At 35.6% G+C, this 20,718-nt stretch overlaps 1 protein-coding gene across 1 annotated transcript in view; it reads right to left on the bottom strand.

Annotated features, from left to right (window-relative positions):
• Window positions 1-20,006, bottom strand: part of LOC114360840 (zinc finger protein 608) — an 88,284-nt gene extending 68,278 nt beyond the window's left edge. Inside the window, 4 exon segments of the mRNA XM_028315661.1 lie at window positions 1-23; window positions 25-572; window positions 19,491-19,688; window positions 19,776-20,006. The exon segment at window positions 1-23 is cut by the window's left edge and continues 155 nt beyond it. Coding sequence (XP_028171462.1) covers window positions 1-23; window positions 25-512 — 511 coding nt within the window. The 5' untranslated portion in view covers window positions 513-572; window positions 19,491-19,688; window positions 19,776-20,006.
• Window positions 20,007-20,718: the final 712 nt, after the last annotated feature.

Here is a 20,718-nt window from a genome sequence, read left to right as displayed (position 1 = left end):
GCGGGCGCGGGCGCGGCGGCGGGCGGCCCAGGCGCAGGCGTCGGCGCCGCGGGCGGCCCGGGCGCGTTGGGCGGCGGCGGCACCCGCGCGACGCCGTTGACGTCGTGCGGCGGGTGCGGGTGGTGGTGCTTGTCTCTGGCCTTGTCCCGCCGGTGGCCGCCGGAGCCGCGCTTGGCGGCGGCGGGCGGCGCGTTCGGCGCGGGCGGCGCGGGCTTGGGCTCGCCGTTCATCTCGTTCGACTTGACGATCTCGTGCTTGGCCTCGGAGCTCTTGGTGCCGGGCTTGGTGCGCTTGATCTTCATCTTGAGCGCGGTGCGCTGCGCGTCTGGTTCGGCGCGCGCCGCCATGCCGCCCGCCTCGTCGGTCTTCTCTATGTCGGCATCGAGGTCTATGATGAGGTCGCCGATGCCGATGTCCCACTCGTTGTCATCGTACTCGAAGTTGGCGGGGTGCGCGTGTGGCGCGGGGCGAGCTCCGCCGGCCGGCGCGCCTTCCCTCATTGGCGCCGCCATCCGCGCCGGCTCGCCGCGCCCGCCCCCCGCTGCCCCGCACAAACACACACCATTGTAGCCCTGCAACAACCAGCACCGAGTCAAGCCTGGCCCAAACCACCAGCGAACACATCTCCTGTCTCAAGTCCTCAAGCGCAAGTCCTCGTAGCGGAGATGATGTTACACTATGCAATGGGAGAGAAAGATAAGGAGTCTGTCATTTTAATATTGTATTGTAGAAATTGGAGCATTTGTCAAACAGCGAGTGTTAGCTTGGTTGCGTAAGTTTCCTGCGTAAGTTTTAACAGCTGTCGCTTCACCTCGCTCCACGCTACGAAATGCCTGTCAAATCGTTTCATATACCAAGTCACGTTGCACAACGCCCATGTGTGCTTTTTAATTACCTATAGGAATTATATTATTATTCCTACACTGATCTCACAAAAATTACATACCTTTTTAAATATTCATATTATGGTTTATAATTGTGTTGCAATGAATCTCAATCAAAATGATTGAGAGCGTAAAAAGATAATGATGTCTGATTCCGAATACAATCTTAATACCTTGTATTGATGGTTCGTGCGCCTAATGAGCTTCGGCCAAGTTGGTTCGACTACAAATGGTTGATTAATTTTATTATGATACATTTCGAAACATGTTGAAATAACAATATTGACGAGCTATTCGCAGTTCGCACAGGCATCATAATGCGTAGAATTGGCCAATAGTTATGCACGAGCAAGCGTTTAGGTCGGGCTATAAAAATTAATTCAATAGAGTGCCCATCGCAGTGCCCAAATGAACATGTCTATATAAAATTATACCTTTATAGAAATTTCATATCGTTCGCATTTATAACCAATTCAAAGGGGCAATAATCGTAAAATAGTCATAAAACAGCTCAGATAAGCCCGGTTTCTCTCACAAAGCGTATATAAACTGAGGCTAGTGCGTGCTTGGGGCCTAAGCTATGCTTATTTAGCACAATTTATATTCCTTATAATACTATTATAGAATGGCACGAATCGCGCAATCAAATACGATTAACCTGCCAAGAGTTTAAAACAGTAAAAACTAGACCTCCTGGCATAATCACAAGTTTATATTAGCATAACTTTGTTTAAAAACATCGCCTTATTTAATAACTGTTACAGAGAACCATTCTTCGTTCTGGATTAGACAGACATTTAATCACTGAACAGAAAATTTTGTTCTGTGGGTTTAATTCTAAATCATCATTCATTCGTAACAAAGTGAAATAGAGTTCTCATTTTATAAGCCTGACCGTTTTATCATGGACTTGTGACAGTTCAATTTTATAATTCATTTCAGAATTATTCTCAGTCAAGATATAAATGTAAAGCGTGGAAAATTCGTGAGGAATGTAACCCGATGACAAATTTAAAACGGTCCATTATAATTTAGATCAGAATGATAGCGTGAACTAAACCAGCCATGTTTCTTTTTAGTTATGATGTTATGATTTTTCACATTCCAATCTTGGGTTTTCATCATAAATTAATCCGCAAAAATCTAGCCATCGCGAGTTAAATTTTGTATGGAGTTTGACAGACTTTTGACGTGTGTTAAAGTTAAAGTAAGATGGTGTAACCCAGCCTTAAACTTGGCGAACACTTCCAACTTTAATTTCTGTCCATAATCAGATGCAAAAAAAAGTTTATTTAATTTATAATAGGAAGAACACGGTTTACACAATTACTTCAGGTAAATAACAGTAACAAACCACTTACACCTAAATATGTATAAGCAATTAAATTAATTACATGTCATACCTAAATTAAATGTAAACTAAACGTGCTGGTGATGACTGCTGATGATCAATTGGTAGGGTCAACGCGGTTGGCACTCCCTGAAGTTTTCTTAGGATTTTTTCAGTTTAAAAATCTGTGGTTGAATTTTTTTTTTTGGATTAACGGTTAAACCCTGTAGATTGAGTTGACGAAGAACCCTAATCCATTTTTAATACATTCTTATACTAAGTTTTTATTCAATAAAATCTTATCTTATCTTATACTCTTATACATTTTTTATTTCTGCGTTAACTTAATATTTATTCTGTCGCAATTATTACAATTACGAGTTACGAGTACATCAACATAATTGACATGATTTTTTTGATTAATGAAGACGGGTTAGGCACTGTTAATAAAATTATTTGTTCAAACAACAAATTATCGTTACTTTTAGCTCTCTACGCGTGCAGCACGAAGAAGGTGTTATTTTAATTTGAATCTAAACGAGCACAATTTACGAGTACATGTATATTAGAGAGACAAGTTAATAATAATGCTGCTCTGAAAGTTGATAAGCGGGTAGTCTTTTCAGATAGGATTATTGACTCTATAATGAAGACAGATAAGGCTTTTAGTGTCAATTCGCTAATATCTAGGTCTATGGCCACGCGTACGTTTCCGACTCTACTTAAGCGATCTATCCTGTCACCGTACTCTGTGTTCATTCAAATTAGTTTATCGAATGTTAAATTATGAACAGTTTATCTTTAATCTAATTTGCAATTTTAGACATGCGATAGATAAGATCTCTAGACTGAATAAGTTATAGGTTCGCTTATAAATAGAGAGTCTATAATTGTGCTAATATATGCGGCAAAATAATATTTATTTATGATTTCCTGGTAATTATTTTCACACAGCACTAGTTGCTTTCAAGTTGGTATAGAAAAAATGCTTGTATTGAGCACATCGATCGTTTCCTGGTGTACATAATAGAAAGAACCTATGTATTTTGTTATTTCTTGCCGTAATTACGCGAATTGACGTTTATTACGTTTTAAAGCAATCATAAAATGGGGTTGTATTAATTGTGTGTTTTAATAGCGGGGTATAATGCGTGTAGGTACCAGGAGGACATGGCTGTAAGGAGATTACTTCCAGGGGCCGTTTTATATCTGCCTTTAACTGCTGCGCCCTTTTGATAACTCCTCGTAACTTTTTTATGTCGCACGTGCTTATGCGAGCCTGGTACTGCGACCCGGTATTTATCGGAATCAACTTGAGGAAATAAATACTTTTATTTACTGAAGTTATATTTTACGCCAGGGACAGTATGAACGGAAACATTTAGTATTAGTTTATAATTATTTCTCCTTTTGAATATGAGCGTAGGGTCATTAATTTTACTAAAGTAGGAAATTAATATTTTACCTACATCACAAAGATTTCTAACCTACCTACATAATGTAATTTCTGCTTAGGTAGGCTCATCATTTTTGTCATAGGAAGTGTAGACTGACTCTACCTTATGTAGTTTATCCAAATAACATACATATAGAATAATTTTCAGATCATAAATTAATCATAATCATGACAGAACAAATTTATTATTTAAAAAAATATAATCCAACAAAATTAAGTAAATATTTGACAATAGTTTATTCAATAAATAACACATTAGCTTTTCCAATCATCTAATTTGTTATTTATTTAATAAATGTAATTAAAGTTACAAGCACTGTACGCTAGTATTTGAAAAGCAATTAGGATCAATTTATTTCGTAAGTTTTGAGAGTTAAATAAACGTCGATTTACTGCGACCCCAGTTTGGATAACTAATCCTGTACCGGGCTGACAGCAAATTGAGAAGGGTCTTTTTGTCCGCACTAAATAAATACAAAGTATACCAAGTAAGTATGTTATTTTCCCAGTTGATTGACAACGCCCTACGGCGCGTATGTCAACTAAGGTTGACGATTGTGTTTTCTCTTTCTCGACATCGTTTTATTTGTAACAGCCACGTCAATGACAAATGCGAGTGCAATAAACTCCACCGAGAGCCTATTCGCAATACGTCCTGTGTGCCTACCATGAGTTTACGTTAGGTGTGCTCGCTAGCGACTGCGTAAAAAAATGACATTTAAATGTATGACATATTGTGCAGCGCCCCTAGCGGCTACTTTCAAGAAATAAAATCTTCATAGAATTTTTTGACGTATTCGCTAGCGAGCTCACCTAACGTAAACTCATGGTAGGCACACTGTTCTATTGTTTTGGATCAAACGAAGCTTAGCTCTCAAACGCCGCCTATAAATCCGTAATGCCGAGCTCATTCCAAACGACTGAATGCACCCACACGAAAAGGAACGAAAAGGCACGAAAAGGCGGAGATAAATCGCGACGTATTCCATTATACTCGAACCGTATGTTTGTCAATAGGCCGCCTGATTGGGAGCTCCTCGGCTGCGAGCCTAGTACTCCAGCGATTACTCAACCACCGACGCCCAACTTCCAACTTTATTACCATAGAAATAAGAACAAATACCTAACTCACGGTGTTGCCTTCCGCAGTGATTTACAGACCGGCCGTGCTACTTGGCGCACTGCCCGAGCATCGAACCCGAACCAGAGGTGCACTTTACAAGAGAAAAATTGCTTGTACCGCGGAAATATGTTCGCAATTTACCGATATTAGCTAGCCGGAGCTGCAAAACTTTATTGATCTAACACCAATTTGTTGGATGCAATGTAACAGAAACACAATTCGTCGCTATAAATTGCCGTGCGTGGGCGAGATTTAATATTTTGTCGGTGAAGACATCTTCGCGGGCCAGATTATTAAAGCGTGACGATATTTTTTGTGGCATTGACTTATTAATAACAAATTAGCAAGGCCGAAAGTTATTATTGACGATACTAACAAACGTATACGTCACATATCTAGTCAATTAACGAAATAAATGGCTCCGTCCGATATATCGTGAAAAGAAATGTTATTTCCAACATAAAATACAGTGCCGCGTTCACGTCACAACGTAATAAATAATGGCGTAGAAATCTCGAGCTATCATTTTATTTACAATAATAACAATGAACGTGTACATAAACTATCTGGAATGTTTATCGAGATAACAATAGCCGTTTTAGTGGTAAATCGTTATAGAAAACGTTCTAATTCGTCGACGATGGCAGACAAAGGGAGGAAACGGTACGCCGTACGTGTGATATGCTGCCGTGTTGATATGGCGGAGAGATAGCTGGGATAAAGCTATCATTAGCGAATCGTATCAATGAACGAGACATTCGCAGAATGGCCTCGTTATCGAAACGAGAAATCGAGATGCCGGCTTAACTGAGAGAGATTAGATCTCATAGTAGACAAGTAAGTACTTTTAAACTTAACGCCGCGCCATACTTTTAATGGTATTTGTTCTACAAGCTAAACAATGTCGTATGTTTGTTGTACCTAATTATGTGATATTTCGCAACAAAATATTATACTAGCTGATGACTGTGTTGTTGACTGTTCAACAAACAATAAAATAAAGTTTCTGTTGTTTTCAAGAACATACTTAAATGTTCTGACCATGTTGAAGATATTTCAAATAAGTGGGATATTTGGCTAGATTCCAAAATGTTTCTATAAATCTGAAGCAAGATTTCTTTGCAGGTTGTATCTTTTTATGCTTTGTAGGTAACTGAATTTCAAAAAAGATAATCTTTAGTTTCAAAACCGTATAGAACGGCGTTAACAACCCATTACTTACTCAAGCATAAATTATGTCAATTGTCTATTGATTATTCTTTAGTCTTTTATTAATCCGATCAAATATCGTACTTGATAACGAATTACGGTAGAATAAAGTCTGAGCTTAAGTATTTATTCTGTTCCTCTCAGCAGTAGGTCCTGAACCAATGAAGGAAACAGGTGGATCCAAAATTATACATCGATAATTTTGCCGACAATGTAGAGTCGATAAAGCAAGTGTATGCATGAGTAATCTGTCACGACATGGCCTACAATAATGTCTCAGTATTATTATCTCACGTTCATAACGATGTCTATTCCACAAAATCGTTATTTCGCCGGCAAACTGCGCACTTCATACTATAATGAGGGGGATAATGACGCCGGCATTATCGTGTTAAACATTTTGTGCGGTAATGATATTATTAAATTGTGATTTAGTGATGCTAGCAAATATCCAATCGATACGATACCGACAGCTGTCAATAATAGATACACGCAATTATTCATCGCAGAAAATATCAAGGCTATCTATTTCGTGAGATATAATATGTAGCTGTAATCGGTTATTTAAAAATTTGTACATTATCGATAGATGATAAGTGTTAAAAGATTATTTTAGAAATAGATTTTAATCATAAAATGTGATATTAATCAACTCTACTTTTTGCAAATCGAAAAACAATCAGTTCTGGGTGATTAAAGTTTTGAACCATTCGTTTTGAAATCATTTTAGGAATGTAAACAAGTCATTGATTTTACGTATTACCATACTCAATCAAAGCAATCACACACAATAGAACAACAATACAATTATTCAGCTTCGTTTTGCATGCAAAAGCACTTACGTGACAATTCAAATAAAACATTTGCAAATTTTATCGATGTTTTTATCGCATTGTTTGACAACACTATGCAATATGCATGCAGTCTCGCGCGCACTGTATGATAAATTATCTACATACATGTATGATTTGACAGTCACCAACATGTTTTAATTAAAAAGTAACATGTTTTTTCTTTGACCATCAGCCACTTCCACTTTTTTATAATGCGATATTATCTTTCAAGTTCCGCAATTATTTGATACGTTCATTTAATATGTATAATCGTGTGGGCGTGTACTACAGCTTTATAGCAGTCCTAGCTAGGTCAATATTTTTAAAATATTATAATGAAAGTGTTAATGGCTAGAAGAAAGCAAGAAAATAATGGAAGTAAGAACATTGCCACCAATTTTAGCATTGATACATACTCGTAGTATTAAAAGAAGTTATCTAAAGAATTTAATCACAAGACTGTGAACAGTTCGATAATCGATTTAGATTAAGCTTCTATCTAACAAGAACCATAATCCTACGATCTCACCTAAAAGCTCTTTAAACATCTTAAGAAAAAAAATATAGAAAACCTAATTTTACCAAAGACAGCGAAAATTAAATGTACACTCATTAATCTCATTTTATTTAACCGTGTTACCACATCAGTTGAGTATGTGTCATACAACTAGATCAACCTACTACAAAATATGAACATACGAATCAATTACTACTAGGGTAGTCAGCAGTTGGCGACTCTACAATAAAAAAAACTCAACTTGTCCTGCTACGAGCTAGAGTTAAAAGGCACGTCAAATATGTGTAGTGACAGAAACTAAGAATATACTCGTATGTATGNGGTAACGGTGGGTACTCGTAAGTATGTGAAGTGTCAATTTGACCAAGTAAATTATTTGGGATATAATATTTGGCAAAATAAAACATTTGCTATATAAACATTTGCCAAGTAAAATTTGGCCAAATGTTAATTTGACCAAATGAATTAGTTGCGAAAAGTACAGTTGCTAAAAGTTTATTTGGGAAATGAAACTTTGGCGATAAGTTGTTTGCGAAGTGAAATTTGGCGAAAAGTAATTTGGCCAAACGGAAGGATACCGATACGTTCATATAATATGTATAATCGTCTGGGCGTGTACGAGTACTACAGCTTTTAGCAGTCCTAGCTAGGTCAATATTTTTAAAATATTATAATGAAAGTGTAAAATGGCTACGAGAAAGAAAGAAAATAATGAAAGTAAGGACATTGCTATCAATTTTAGCATTGATATACCTACATAAGTATTAAAAGAAGCTATCTACAGAATTTAATCACAAGATTGTGAACAGTTCGATAATCGATTTAGATTAAGCTTCTAATCCTTCGATCTCATCAAGCTCTTTAAACATCTTACAAGAAAATTAAAAAAAAATAGAAGAACTTAATTTTACAAAAGACAGTGTAAATTAAATGTAGTACAGTCATTAGTCTGATTATAACCAGTTGTTACCAGTACCATTATCAGTTGAGCGTGTGTCATACAACTAGATCAATCTACTACAAAATGAACAAACGAATCAAATTGAATCAATTACTACTAGGTAGTCAGCAGTTGGTGACTCTACAATAAAAAAAAACTCAACTTGTCCTGCTACGAGCTAGAGTTAAAAGGCACGTCAATTATGTGTAGTGACAGAAACTTCGAATATAAGTATGTTTCAATAAAAAACTTTCAAAAACGCTTCAAACAAAAACGTTCAAAGTCAAACGAATTACGAACGCGTCAGTCAGCCCAGCGAATTGTAACAAGTACAAGCACAAACTACAGCATATTCAGACTATTCATTTTTGTTGGAAAATCGCCTTTATTACTAAGGAAATAAGAGGCCACCATGTATAGGTTGACATGAAGCCGTGATAGTGGCTCGTAACCCGATATGATAAATTGCACAGCTACTTTATTACAAAATCGCTCCGTTCATTTCGGCGTTCAATACGAATAACAAATACTCTTTACAACAGGCAGCATTGTGTTTACGTAAGTCTGAATGAAAGGGGCGTAAGATAATAAAATAATGCCATTACAATACAATACGATGAAATACACAATGCAAGCCAATGCCAAATACTAGCTAACGATATCTCCTTTGTACAGAATGGATTCGTTTATAAATGTTTACCTACTTAGTGAAATGTTTAACGAATGACTCAGATCATTGGAAGGTTAAAACTGAATAATTTAGACTTGGGTGGGCTTTGAACCGCTTTGGTTTGAGTAGGTACCTAAAATACGTACCAAAATCGAGTTTGTATCTTTTTCTAAGAAATAAAGTGAGTAAGGACTTCATATTTTTGTCGAATCAAAAATACATTTTGTGTCGTTATCACATTGTTATCTTAACGACTCGGTCATTGTGTCTGTGTTATCTTATGAAAATAAAATCTAATATACCTCACCAAAAGCTGGAGAATAAGTAAGGAATGACACGCACAGATTACAAAATGAATGATGGCTGCGTAATCTAGTGAGCACACATGGTTTACGAGTGCTTGCGTACCAAGCGATTAACCTTTCAGGCTTAAAAGTGTTTTGATTTGGTTCTCATTAGCTCTGTTTGTAAAATGTACACTCACATTTTTTTGAGGTACAGCTAGTTGTATTGAAAAGTGAAAAAGTTATTCGCAAATTATAAAAACTAAAACGATTAAGCGTTTTTCTATTAATTTGGTATCTTAATCGTCACCCTGTTTAAAATACGCATTACACTTTCATACCCTGGTATAGAAGGGTTCATTCCTAGATCGTTCCCTACATAGGATGAATTGGTTTAAAACCCCGCACTATTTAAAAAAAAAGTTATGTGAGAAATTGAGATTGTAAGAAGTTAGAAATACGGTTTAAATTCAGATGTGCTTTCAATACTCATTGAACGTCTATAAACTTTGAAATCTCGGAATGCTTGGTCGAGTTTGTTAATTTGAAAAATCATTAGCATTTATAACCGATATTATTTACCAAGTTGGGTTGAAGTCCGCAAATAATTCACTTGATAAAAAAGTCTGAGATTGCAAGAAAAATGTAACTCATAATAACAATTTCATTTCTTTTTGTGCAAGCAACATAGCATTAGTTTCTTACATGGTTATTATAAGTACATAACTAAGGGATAGTTATTAGTTACAAACTTCTAGAATTTTCTGTTCATTCGCCCATTTCTATATTTTAAAAGAACAAAAACTGAATGGGACAACAATAACTATCTGATTATTTGGCTAACTCACTTGCTAATAAATTCCTAGCAATTTAAATGTAGGTATTACTCATGCAGTTTGTTAATTAATGATAATACGAGTAGAACTTGTGCAAGCTATTAAAATACATATATCGCCAAAGTGCTATTTAATGTTGTCCTACTAATATTTATTTACTTATAAGGGGTCTTTTTAAATATCCAGCAGACTTTTTCGTGGCCTTTCTAGCTAGATGTAACCCTAATCACGCGTGAACATTTTCTCGTAACGTTAAAAGGTAAAAAAGTGTGTTAACTCGAATGTGGAGATGAAACGGCCGCGGAGGCTCTCCGAGGCGATATTTTCTTTGTAAATAAGCTGGAGGTAAATTGATTTGGATGGATATTCGGTCTCGCCATGTTGTAGTACTAATACTAATAACAAGTTAAGTGTGAAAGGGTCCGGAGCGAGCAATATCGGGGATTATCTCGGGCCCAGACACATTTAACATGAAAAGAATTCGTTATATCAGCTCCTACTCGTTCATGGACGCCTGGTGTTATCTCCCATTTGTTGTGGGCTTAACGACTAGTCCTATTTGAGATACCTTCTCATGGTCGATCTATTTCAGTGTCTGTGTTTATTTTTTTAAATATCGTGGGCTTATTTGGTAACTACGCGGCGATTTTTCCATGACTTTTTTACTTAGGAATAAGTCCGACATTTCCACAATGCATGGCCGGTTGGTGGCGGCAGCGCTGCATCCAGCGCCTTCCCGCTACCTTTATCATTGGGGGAGGAGGCCTATTTTCAGCAGTGGACGTCCTATGGCTGAAATGATGATGATGATGAAGTCCGACATTTGACAGATTAGAGGGTTATTAGATTAACGCCCGGTTTCTGAATTGAGATTAACTTAATGATAGATCGCCCGGTGCTTTGTCCTGCTGGAAGCTCTTCTGGAAGGACTGGTCTTTTGTTCTAAACGTCCTGCCAGAAGATTATCGCAAGTCCTGCCCGCAGTACGCAATTTGTACGTGTTTGCTTGCTGGTCCTTCCAGCAGTACGGNGGGGATTATCTCGGGCCCAGACACATTTAACATGAAAAGAATTCGTTATATCAGCTCCTACTCGTTCATGGACGCCTGGTGTTATCTCCCATTTGTTGTGGGCTTAACGACTAGTCCTATTTGAGATACCTTCTCATAGTCGATCTATTTCAGTGTCTGTGTTTATTTTTTTAAATATCGTGGCTTATTTGGTAACTACGGGGCGATTTTTCCATGACTTTTTTACTTAGGAAGTTAGGAATAAGTCCAACATTTCTACAATGGCCGGTTGGTGGCGGCCTGCATCCAGCGCCTTCCCGCTACCTTTATCAATGGGGGGCGGCCTATTTTCAGCAGTGGACGTTCTATGACTGAAATGATGATGATGATGATCAAGTCCGACATTTGACAGATTAGAGGGTTATAAGATTAACCCCCGGTTTCTGAATTGAGATTAACTTAAGCTTAAGTTCATACTTAGTAGAAGCACGCTCAAAATTTCGTCTTCCTTAAAATTTAGTGGTCATTTAAAGGCGAATAACGATAAAGTTAATTGGTATAAAATACACTTGCTTAGGAAAGTGATTGATTACCTATGTATGAAATAATAATACTGTTCTTCATAGACAATGTCGTTAGAACAATTAGCATTAAAGCTCGAGTCGTGTAATTGTTTAGTTCAAAGTACAAACTGGAAGTGAATAGGTACTCGTAGCAGAATACTTGTAAAATAGAAGAACAAACCACATTAATAATATTTATTATTTACACACGTTTCCACAACTATGGCATCACCACCCGCTCTGAATACCTGCCTACATTAGAAATAAATGTACTACACCTTTAACGACACATATGCCCGTATTCACAATCGATGCTTGCTTGAAGCAAAAGCAGCAAATCGAACGCACAGCGTTGAATAGAGCTCTATGATTGGTTCGCGTGTCACCCAGTGCGTCCACGCGCACTGTGAGACCTCATAGTAATGTTTGTGAATACGGGCGTTAATGTCACGTCTAAAGTTATTTATTATGATTAGATAGGTAATTGTCAAACATATCCTCAATTTACATGTGTTAGCAAAGTATACTCGGAATCCGAGTATAGTAGACGATAAATAAATAATTGACACTATCATAAAATAGATGATGTAAGTGCAAACATTAAATATTATTTAGATTCAATACATAGTACCTACAAGGAAATATGTCCTGAAAATGTATACAATTCATGGTCGTAACCAAAAAAAAATATGGATACAAATTACAACTAACTACCATTATTGAACCAAATATTTGTTTCTAATTTGATTTCCATTTTCCGATTTCTTGTTATTCGATCGTAGCTTGTTTGTAGTTTATCGTAATCAAAATGTTCTATTAAATTACCGATGTTTTGAAAAGCTATAATACTGAGTATGCCAATGTGTACTAGGAATACAAAAATTAATGTACATTTGTGTTTTATAAATAATTTATTAATTAACGTTAGACTCGTATTCAGAAACGACGCTCTATTCTTGATTCGCAACCTCAAGCCTAAATTAAATTTTAGCATTCCAATAAACACTAGTTATGTTTATTGTTCACGATAGATAAATAAGTATAGCGCAGAACATTTTGAATAGATTTTTGGGCAATTTCGCATCATCACGTGATACTTGTACGGCAAAAGTATCGTTCTGGCCATCTTTACAGGTCACCGTCTTATATTAATGTCATATTACACTTATAATAAGTTGAGTAATAAACTTAATAAAAATACATGTTGCCTTTATAAAAAATGTGAAGCTACGCGATCATTTTTCACCGAAAATTATACAATTCCGGAGGAAACGCCTCGATTTCTGTGAACAAGATTGAGTCAATATCCGGCACTCGTCCCGAAATAACTTTCTTTTTAGTGTCAAAGACTAAGTACTTTTGGGTGTTGCGGAAAATAAATAAGATTATTTAATAAGAAAAATAAGTCTTTCTGACAAAATTATTACAATTGAAGAATAGGTGGTTTAAGACTCAGTATTAAAGTTTTAGACCGGAATGTCATAAAAACGTGTTTGAAAATTACGACAATACCTAATAATAATGTGGTATCTAAAATGATTATAAAACAGATAAAATGGCGATCAGATTATTATGTATGTTAATTCAAAGTATGTAAAATCTTTGACGTCATCAAGTAATGAGTGAGCTAAAGGCAATCCACTAAATCCACTATTGCAACAAACACATCACAAATGTAGGTTCAATTAACCGTAATTATTAACCACAGGAAAAAAATATCAACGCAAATAACATTAAATTAACTACGAATAACACAGTCGGTAATAACTGTAAATTCAACTTTATTCTTGTTTCTAGTAGTTACGCAAAGTAGTTAAAGTAGCATTAAGATTATACTCCATCTTATTAAAGATTTGTTACACGGCTTTCATGAATATTAATCGTTTATTACTTTGCTCGTTTTAATTACAAAATAAGCAATTTTCCATTACAAGATATCGTTTCCCTGTGGTGGTTATAAATATCGTAGCAGTTAATGGCATCAAGATTTTATTATGAAGACGAGCGTGTGTTGTGAAACTTGGAAACTTCAATAATGGCGATCAGATAAGACTAAAGTCTAGTCAGTCAATCAGGCAAGTATAAACTTAAACTAAAAACATATTATTCTTTTGATTTGATAGAAACTAATACTAAAAGCTAAATCTCTTTTATCTATTAACTTTTCACTAGAGCAATTTTAATGAATTTTAATAGATTGAACGTTAGAAAAAACGCGGCGTTTTAGATTAATGTTATAGGCAGGGATGTACCTATGATGAAAAGGGCTAATCACGAAGATATGATATTTTCAAATGAGAATAACTTAGTTTTATAATAAATGTAGTTGCTAATCAGATCCCGTTACAATCACACGATTTCCAGAATTAATGTAGTACAAATTGTCACAAGAAAATAAAACATGCATCGAAGATCATCTTCAGCCAGAAACAGTAATCAATTGATGTTGGTAGGCCACTCAATAATTATTACGTTTGACATCTGAATGGGGCAATAATTCAAAAATTTAACGTCATTGCTCTACCAAGCTCGTCCCATAATTGGCTGGTTGGAAACCGTCACTGGCCGGCTCGACAAATGCCCTATTGTTGTGATTTAGATGTCATCTATTAGAAGATACAAAGGATGTTAGCTCTATTGTGATGACGCGCTAGGAAAGCAAGGATGGTGGCATAAACACCATTGTTTCACGGTACTTTTGTCACTTTTGCTAGTCCTTATACAGCTGTCTGAAGATACAAGTCTTTTAAACAGTACTAGAGGAAATGTTAAATCTTTGTTATCTAATAATTAAACTATTATTTATTCTAGACATAGGATGGGAAAGTTTTCGAGCATCTTGACGATGGCCGTCATAACTGAACTTTCTAATTTTCCTTTGTCATTGTACGTCGACAGCACGTAAGAATATATTTTTGTTGTAAAATAACACCTATTACAAATAGAATAAGATGTCACGGTGTTTATCATTGACGGCGGTCGTCTGTGCGTGGTAAATAAAGAAAATTTCGATATTATTTCTAACGTCAAGTCGCTTAAAAAACTTAATAAAATTGATGTGAAAACAACCTTCTCGTGGTTAAATGATATCTTGCTAGAAAAATATCTTTAGGCCAAAAATATAACTTCAATAAAATTCTGAGTAATGTGTACCTACAAATCCACAAATAACATGTTTAGCTGAATGAAAAGCTATTATTAAAATGTTTTATGTAGGTCTTATTCAGTTTAATATGCTAGTGAGGTCCAAGTTTTAGTTCTATTTGTCACCTTATGTCAAGGCAATAAGGTTAAAAATATCGTAGAAAATATTAGTAATCCGACTGCCCCTTTAAGGGTTTAGTAGCGACTCTAAAACTTTCTAAGTGATTAAGGTTATCTAAAAGCAATATTTATTTGTGAAACTCTATTGTTAGTTTATTTTAAATTAGTTTTGTTATTTAATATTATAATATTTTACTTCTCGTAAAAGTACGCGTATCTTTTTGATAAAAAAGTACTTGACTAAGTAAAGGGTCATTCCATCGTTTCGGGTGTTACGTTCGTACACACATATTCAACAATTTCATGTATTTTGAAATAGTATTTTAATAATGTTAGTGCCTTAATCTGTCCGTTTTTATTTGTTTTATCTAAATAATAAAGTTTGTATAGCTTAAAATGTAGGATAACGAAAATATAAGTCGAAAAGTGTGCGTTTCGGGCGTTACGAGATTTTGCCTCTATGTTCTGACTGTTGCTGCATTTACTCGAAATTTAGCGAATTTTAAGGAATCATACCTAAAACTTACAGGACTTCTAAAGTATGAAATTTACAAACCATGTAATACACAATCACTATTACATAAAACGTTTTACTATTTTTTTCTACATTTTTTCTTTGTTTCGGGTGTTACAGTGGTTCTGTTTCGGGTGTTACGAGTACGAAAATTCAACGCTTTTTATCGATAAAATCGGTGTTTTATTAGTTTCTAGGTACTACAAAATAAGGAGTACAACAAATAAACACAAATAGAGCGAATTCTGGTTTGAAATTACGAAGCAGCTTTTTTTAAAAAATATACAAAGTTCAAGTTTAATTTTTCCTCAAAATATAGCTTTTTCTATTGTTTTTGGCTTGAAATAGCATTACTTTAATTTCTAATTACGATATTAATTGGAAATGTCGAAAATCGAGACTTTTTAGCAATACCTTAATTTTAGTGTTAAGTCAACATTTCAAAAAAGTCTTAAATAGAGAAATATGACTCCTTTTCCGATGCCAGCGCTAGAGGGAGGTGGAAGGACCCTCACAGTAATACTTTTTGACGTCTCCAAGCAATATAGACACATTATCGACAATAAATAAAAATGTGATACCCGAAACGTTTCGGGTGTTACAGTTTTTAATCAAGAAAAAAACACACATAATTAGTATCATGCTCAGATATTAGTTAGTATTTGAAATCATTACTACCATGACCTTACTTTTACTATTTATTGTTATCCTAATCCATGTGTAAGGTACAATAATAAAGCAAATACCTGTTTTTTTTGTTTCGGGTGTTACATCGTCGAAGTAACAAGAAAACACACTTAAAACTTGATGATTATCAATTTTTTTGGGACTATGACGCTATCTACCAATACTATGATAAATACCCTCAAATCATATAGTAGCAAAACGGTTCACAGATTGATAGTTTTTTTTTAATCGAATTACTAATAATTAGAGAGAAAATGATCATTCAGACAGTTGACTTAAGTATAGACTTTGAAGACTAATAACTTAAAAATTACTTGTTTCTTTCAGATTATTTTTGTTGCACATTATAATTTGGAATGTTTACTTTCAAAATTCATCAGATTTAATGCGAAAAGAACATATTTAGTTTTTCACCCTCGGTAACATTTGTCATGGAATGACCCTAAATTCTTTGGTGCAAGTAGAGTACAAAAAGCGTACCTATGTACTTTAAACTGTAAGAAAATGTAATAATAACACGTAAAAATCAAATCAATCAGCACTACCCGTTATGACAGAGGTATTTCACCAACCAGTATAATTAGCTCCGTAATCAATCATGCTTTTTAATTTGTTAACCAATGTAGTGCTATCATTGTTATCGACCTTCGAGTTCTGACAAAACGCGACTTACCGTTTTACTTACGTATTTAAACAGTTTATTGCATAATATTTGCATTTTAAGATCTTACGGAGAAACTATTTTTGTCTGTATTTCCATAGCCGTGAGTTAAATTCTAACGCCATGACGATTGATTGACGACAATATTGTCGAGCATTTTTATCTACCATACCTACCTACTAACGTTTCATTTTGAGTGATAGAATGACGAATCGATTTTTGGGACAAAGTTGGTAACTATGGAATAGCCTCGTAGTAAAATGCCGAAAATCGACAAAGAAAAATGTTAGTCCTCCTAAAAAAAAAATTAAAAACTATGACGCTCTTATTTACACATATTGATGACTGACAAACATGATCAAAATTAAATGGCTATTTCCCATTTGACTGTACATCAAAATTAACATGTTTTTTTTTTCATGATAAGCTATAAGCATCTGCTAAAGATTATAGCTTAATTTTAACGTGGGAAAACGACACGACCCGTAGGGTAATTGCGCCGGTTTTCCGTCCAGCTCCTGTTTTCGTCCATTTGACCGACTTGACACAAACAAATACGGAAAATTAGAATACAAACCTAATTTTCCGTGCAAGTTTGGACTTGTTACAATCTATAATATCTAAGTAACAGTTCTGCCTGCATGAAAATGTAATTTGACAAGTAATAACTCCAAAAAAATCTACGGAAGTTGCTGCTGCACACAGGTGAATGGAAAACGTCGTCAAGTTAGAAAAAAAACGTGCCGGTAGGGAACTTTCAAGGTATGTTTAATTACTGTTTTAGCTACTTTACGTAATGTTTTTGGCACGTATGTCTAATTATTAGCATAATAAACACTATTTTAAGGGTTTATTAAAGATTTTGTATAGAAATCTTAGATAATTAAGTGGACTAATACTAGCATAACAATTTTGCAAGATTTTGGTTTTCGTCCACGTGGACGGAAACCCTGACACCTAGTTAATATTTTTAATAATCATTTTACTTCAATGGCCCCACAAAATACAATGTTTTTTCTTCCAATATGATCTTTATTGCTATTACATTAAACATTTTAGTATACGTCCACTTTTTAACAGTGATAAACCCATAAAAACCGTTAAAAAGTTGTGGACGAAAACAAAAAACAGCTTTAAATGTTGTTGTGTTTTCGTCCATGACGTCATGAGCAAGCACTGGGGTGGACGAAAACCAAAATTAGCTATTCCTGTAGATTAGTTTTCGTCCATTTGTCCTTCGACCTATTGCAATATTTTCCTAAATTTAGGTAAGAAACTTATTTAAATCTTTTTGATATCATTTGAAAGCTAACAAAATTACCTTTCAAATGATATACCACAATCCATAGTTACAGTATTGTAGAATTGGTTTTAAGTTAATAATTCAACTGCACCCTTTTTTCTACACAGTGGTCGAAAACTAGCGTACACTAGGACGAAAACTGATTTTTTTGGACGAAAACTAGTGAAATCGCCTCTTTTGCATACAATATTTTTTATAAAAAAAACCCGTGGTATTTACTTATTGTCATATAATATTAACGTAAAGTAGACTATATAAGGACTAAAATGATATATGATACATATGAGTAAGGGTATTTTAAGATATTCATTTCGCATCACAAAGTTGGCAACTCCGATAATTGGACGAGAACTAGCGCACTTACCCTACTTTATTTTGAATCCCGCCCGCCCGACCGAAGATGATAACGTGAGATCGGCTTTAGGTACCTGCGTCTTTCGTTCATGACGTCTTCATGACAAGTAAGTAAGAGAGACAGATTGATTGCTAATTCATTTGATTCGGACGTCAGGGAGACGAAATGAATTTTTGACCCTTATGTGAATTTAACTAACATACTCCAAAGTGGATAAATTATTGTTCTTTAATATTATTTATTCGTCGCAATACCATTTATCAATTTACCTAGTAATTACGTACCAACGAAACTTACAAATTGTATAAATTATTTCTACTATTAATTAACGATTCCCGTTAGAGGAAAATGGGCAAAAGCGAACCAGTTATTACGGAAAACGGTGTTTAGCACGAGTATCAGAGTTGATAATGTGAATTGTTCTGATAAAGATTATGATAAACAGAGGATAAACACAACACAAGTGCGGTGTTAAAATAACACATGGAAGTGTTCGCATGTTAGTTAGGTACCTACCTACCTACCTTCTACGCACTTAGTTACGTAGGTACCTACTTACCAATCTAGTTTTTATTGCACGTGACAGTTAATTAATTTTGTAATCAATTTATTATTATTATGTATCAGTTAACGGTCTAGTTAGAAGGTCCCTTAAAACTTGATAGAGTAGGTATTGTTAATTGAAATAACGGTGTGGTTGTCTATTTAGGTAATGAATTTTAAAACTCCATGATATTGGCATTGAAAAGTAACGTTACAATGTACTACAAGATAACAAGATGATGGTATACAATTATCTAGCTAATGTGTACTCATCATACATGCATGTTTGTCAAACATAACTAGAGTTGCTAGCTTTAGGATATCATAAATAATCTTATGTACCTAATGTACCTACCTATACCTAATTATGTATAATGATAAGAAGGTCAAATGTATAAATCTTACAACAATACAGGTTTATATTTATGTGCTAAATACTTAACAATTATAAATACAGTTACTGCTGGTAATTATAGTAAAACTATAGTAATAAAATAAAATGTCTTACCGTTCCCAACTAGATCTTTCGATGACTCGCGGTGGCAATCCAAAGGGAACACAATCCATTCAGCACTTTTTAGGGCACTATAGTTAACACTAACACTATTCGGTAGGTACTGGCACGACCTCAATGCACCATCACTAGACACACTGGCATTCCGGTAGCAATCCTCGCACGGGTCTGGCGCTCCGTCGCTCGACACACCTAAGGATAGACAAAGGAAGTAATCAGCATACACTGCACACCAAAACATTAATTTTATACACACTGAATAGTGAATACACAGTATACCGTCAGAGGGCAAGCGAGGCGATTACAAATAAACGCGCGTCGCAAGTGCACGCCACACGAATACTGACTCGCTCGAGTCGAGTCGCTCACCGCGGGCGAGCGGTTACACAGCCGGGCCCGGTGCGGAATTCAAATCGTAATGTTCTACGCGCAACAAGATCATTTTACGCTTCACTAAGTGGAAGAGTAAAGTGTAAAATTATACGCAAATAGTCAACTTATTTACACACAAGTCACAACCACAACCCGTTGCTGACAGAGAAGATAACTTTTTACCGAAGTGCACGGCGTAGTTGATGTGGGACTTGTTTGTTATTATCTCGATCGCAACTCACTTGAGTGAATACAACAGGCGGCTGTCGATACTCGAAACGAACGCGAGAAACCGGCAAGTTTTCCCAGTACGAAATGAATCGGACGTCTCTCGACGTTATATCAACGGTACTAAAGATAGAAAGAGAAGCACGCCGGTGCAACGTGGCTAACGCGAGGAGGCGCGGGAATCGTAGTAAGGGGAAAGGGACCCGGCTGGAACATGGCTTCCAAAATATTACACAAACATTTATGCATGAAGGGATAACAAAATGGTACCGCTGTTATTCCGGTCTGATTGAAGATTTATTCATATTGTAATATTTATAATGATGGATCATCATCCAATGCGGACAGACTTAATTGACAAATTTTATTGAATACGCTATAATGAGGCCGCGTGGTCGCTCGTGAGCGCGGCAGGCGGCGATAAAACCAATTTTCCTTCGATGTGTGTGTGCGTTCAAGAAAACATGTGAGATAATAAAAAGTTATGTTTGAACGTTGGACTCGTAAAGTTTATTTGTGTAATACATTCTTTAAACAAACGGATAATTACAAAGCGTTTTATTGCTCAGCTATCGGCTACAGTGCTCGTTGGGATAAAATAAATTATTGTAATTGATGCCTT

The sequence above is a fragment of the Ostrinia furnacalis genome, unplaced genomic scaffold, assembly GCF_004193835.3.
Source record: "Ostrinia furnacalis isolate ACB-3 unplaced genomic scaffold, ASM419383v2 OfSCF5186, whole genome shotgun sequence".
Classification (NCBI taxonomy): Eukaryota; Metazoa; Arthropoda; class Insecta; order Lepidoptera; family Crambidae; genus Ostrinia; species Ostrinia furnacalis.
Note: the sequence above shows the minus strand (reverse complement) of the source record. Positions and strands in the feature narration are given on the sequence as shown.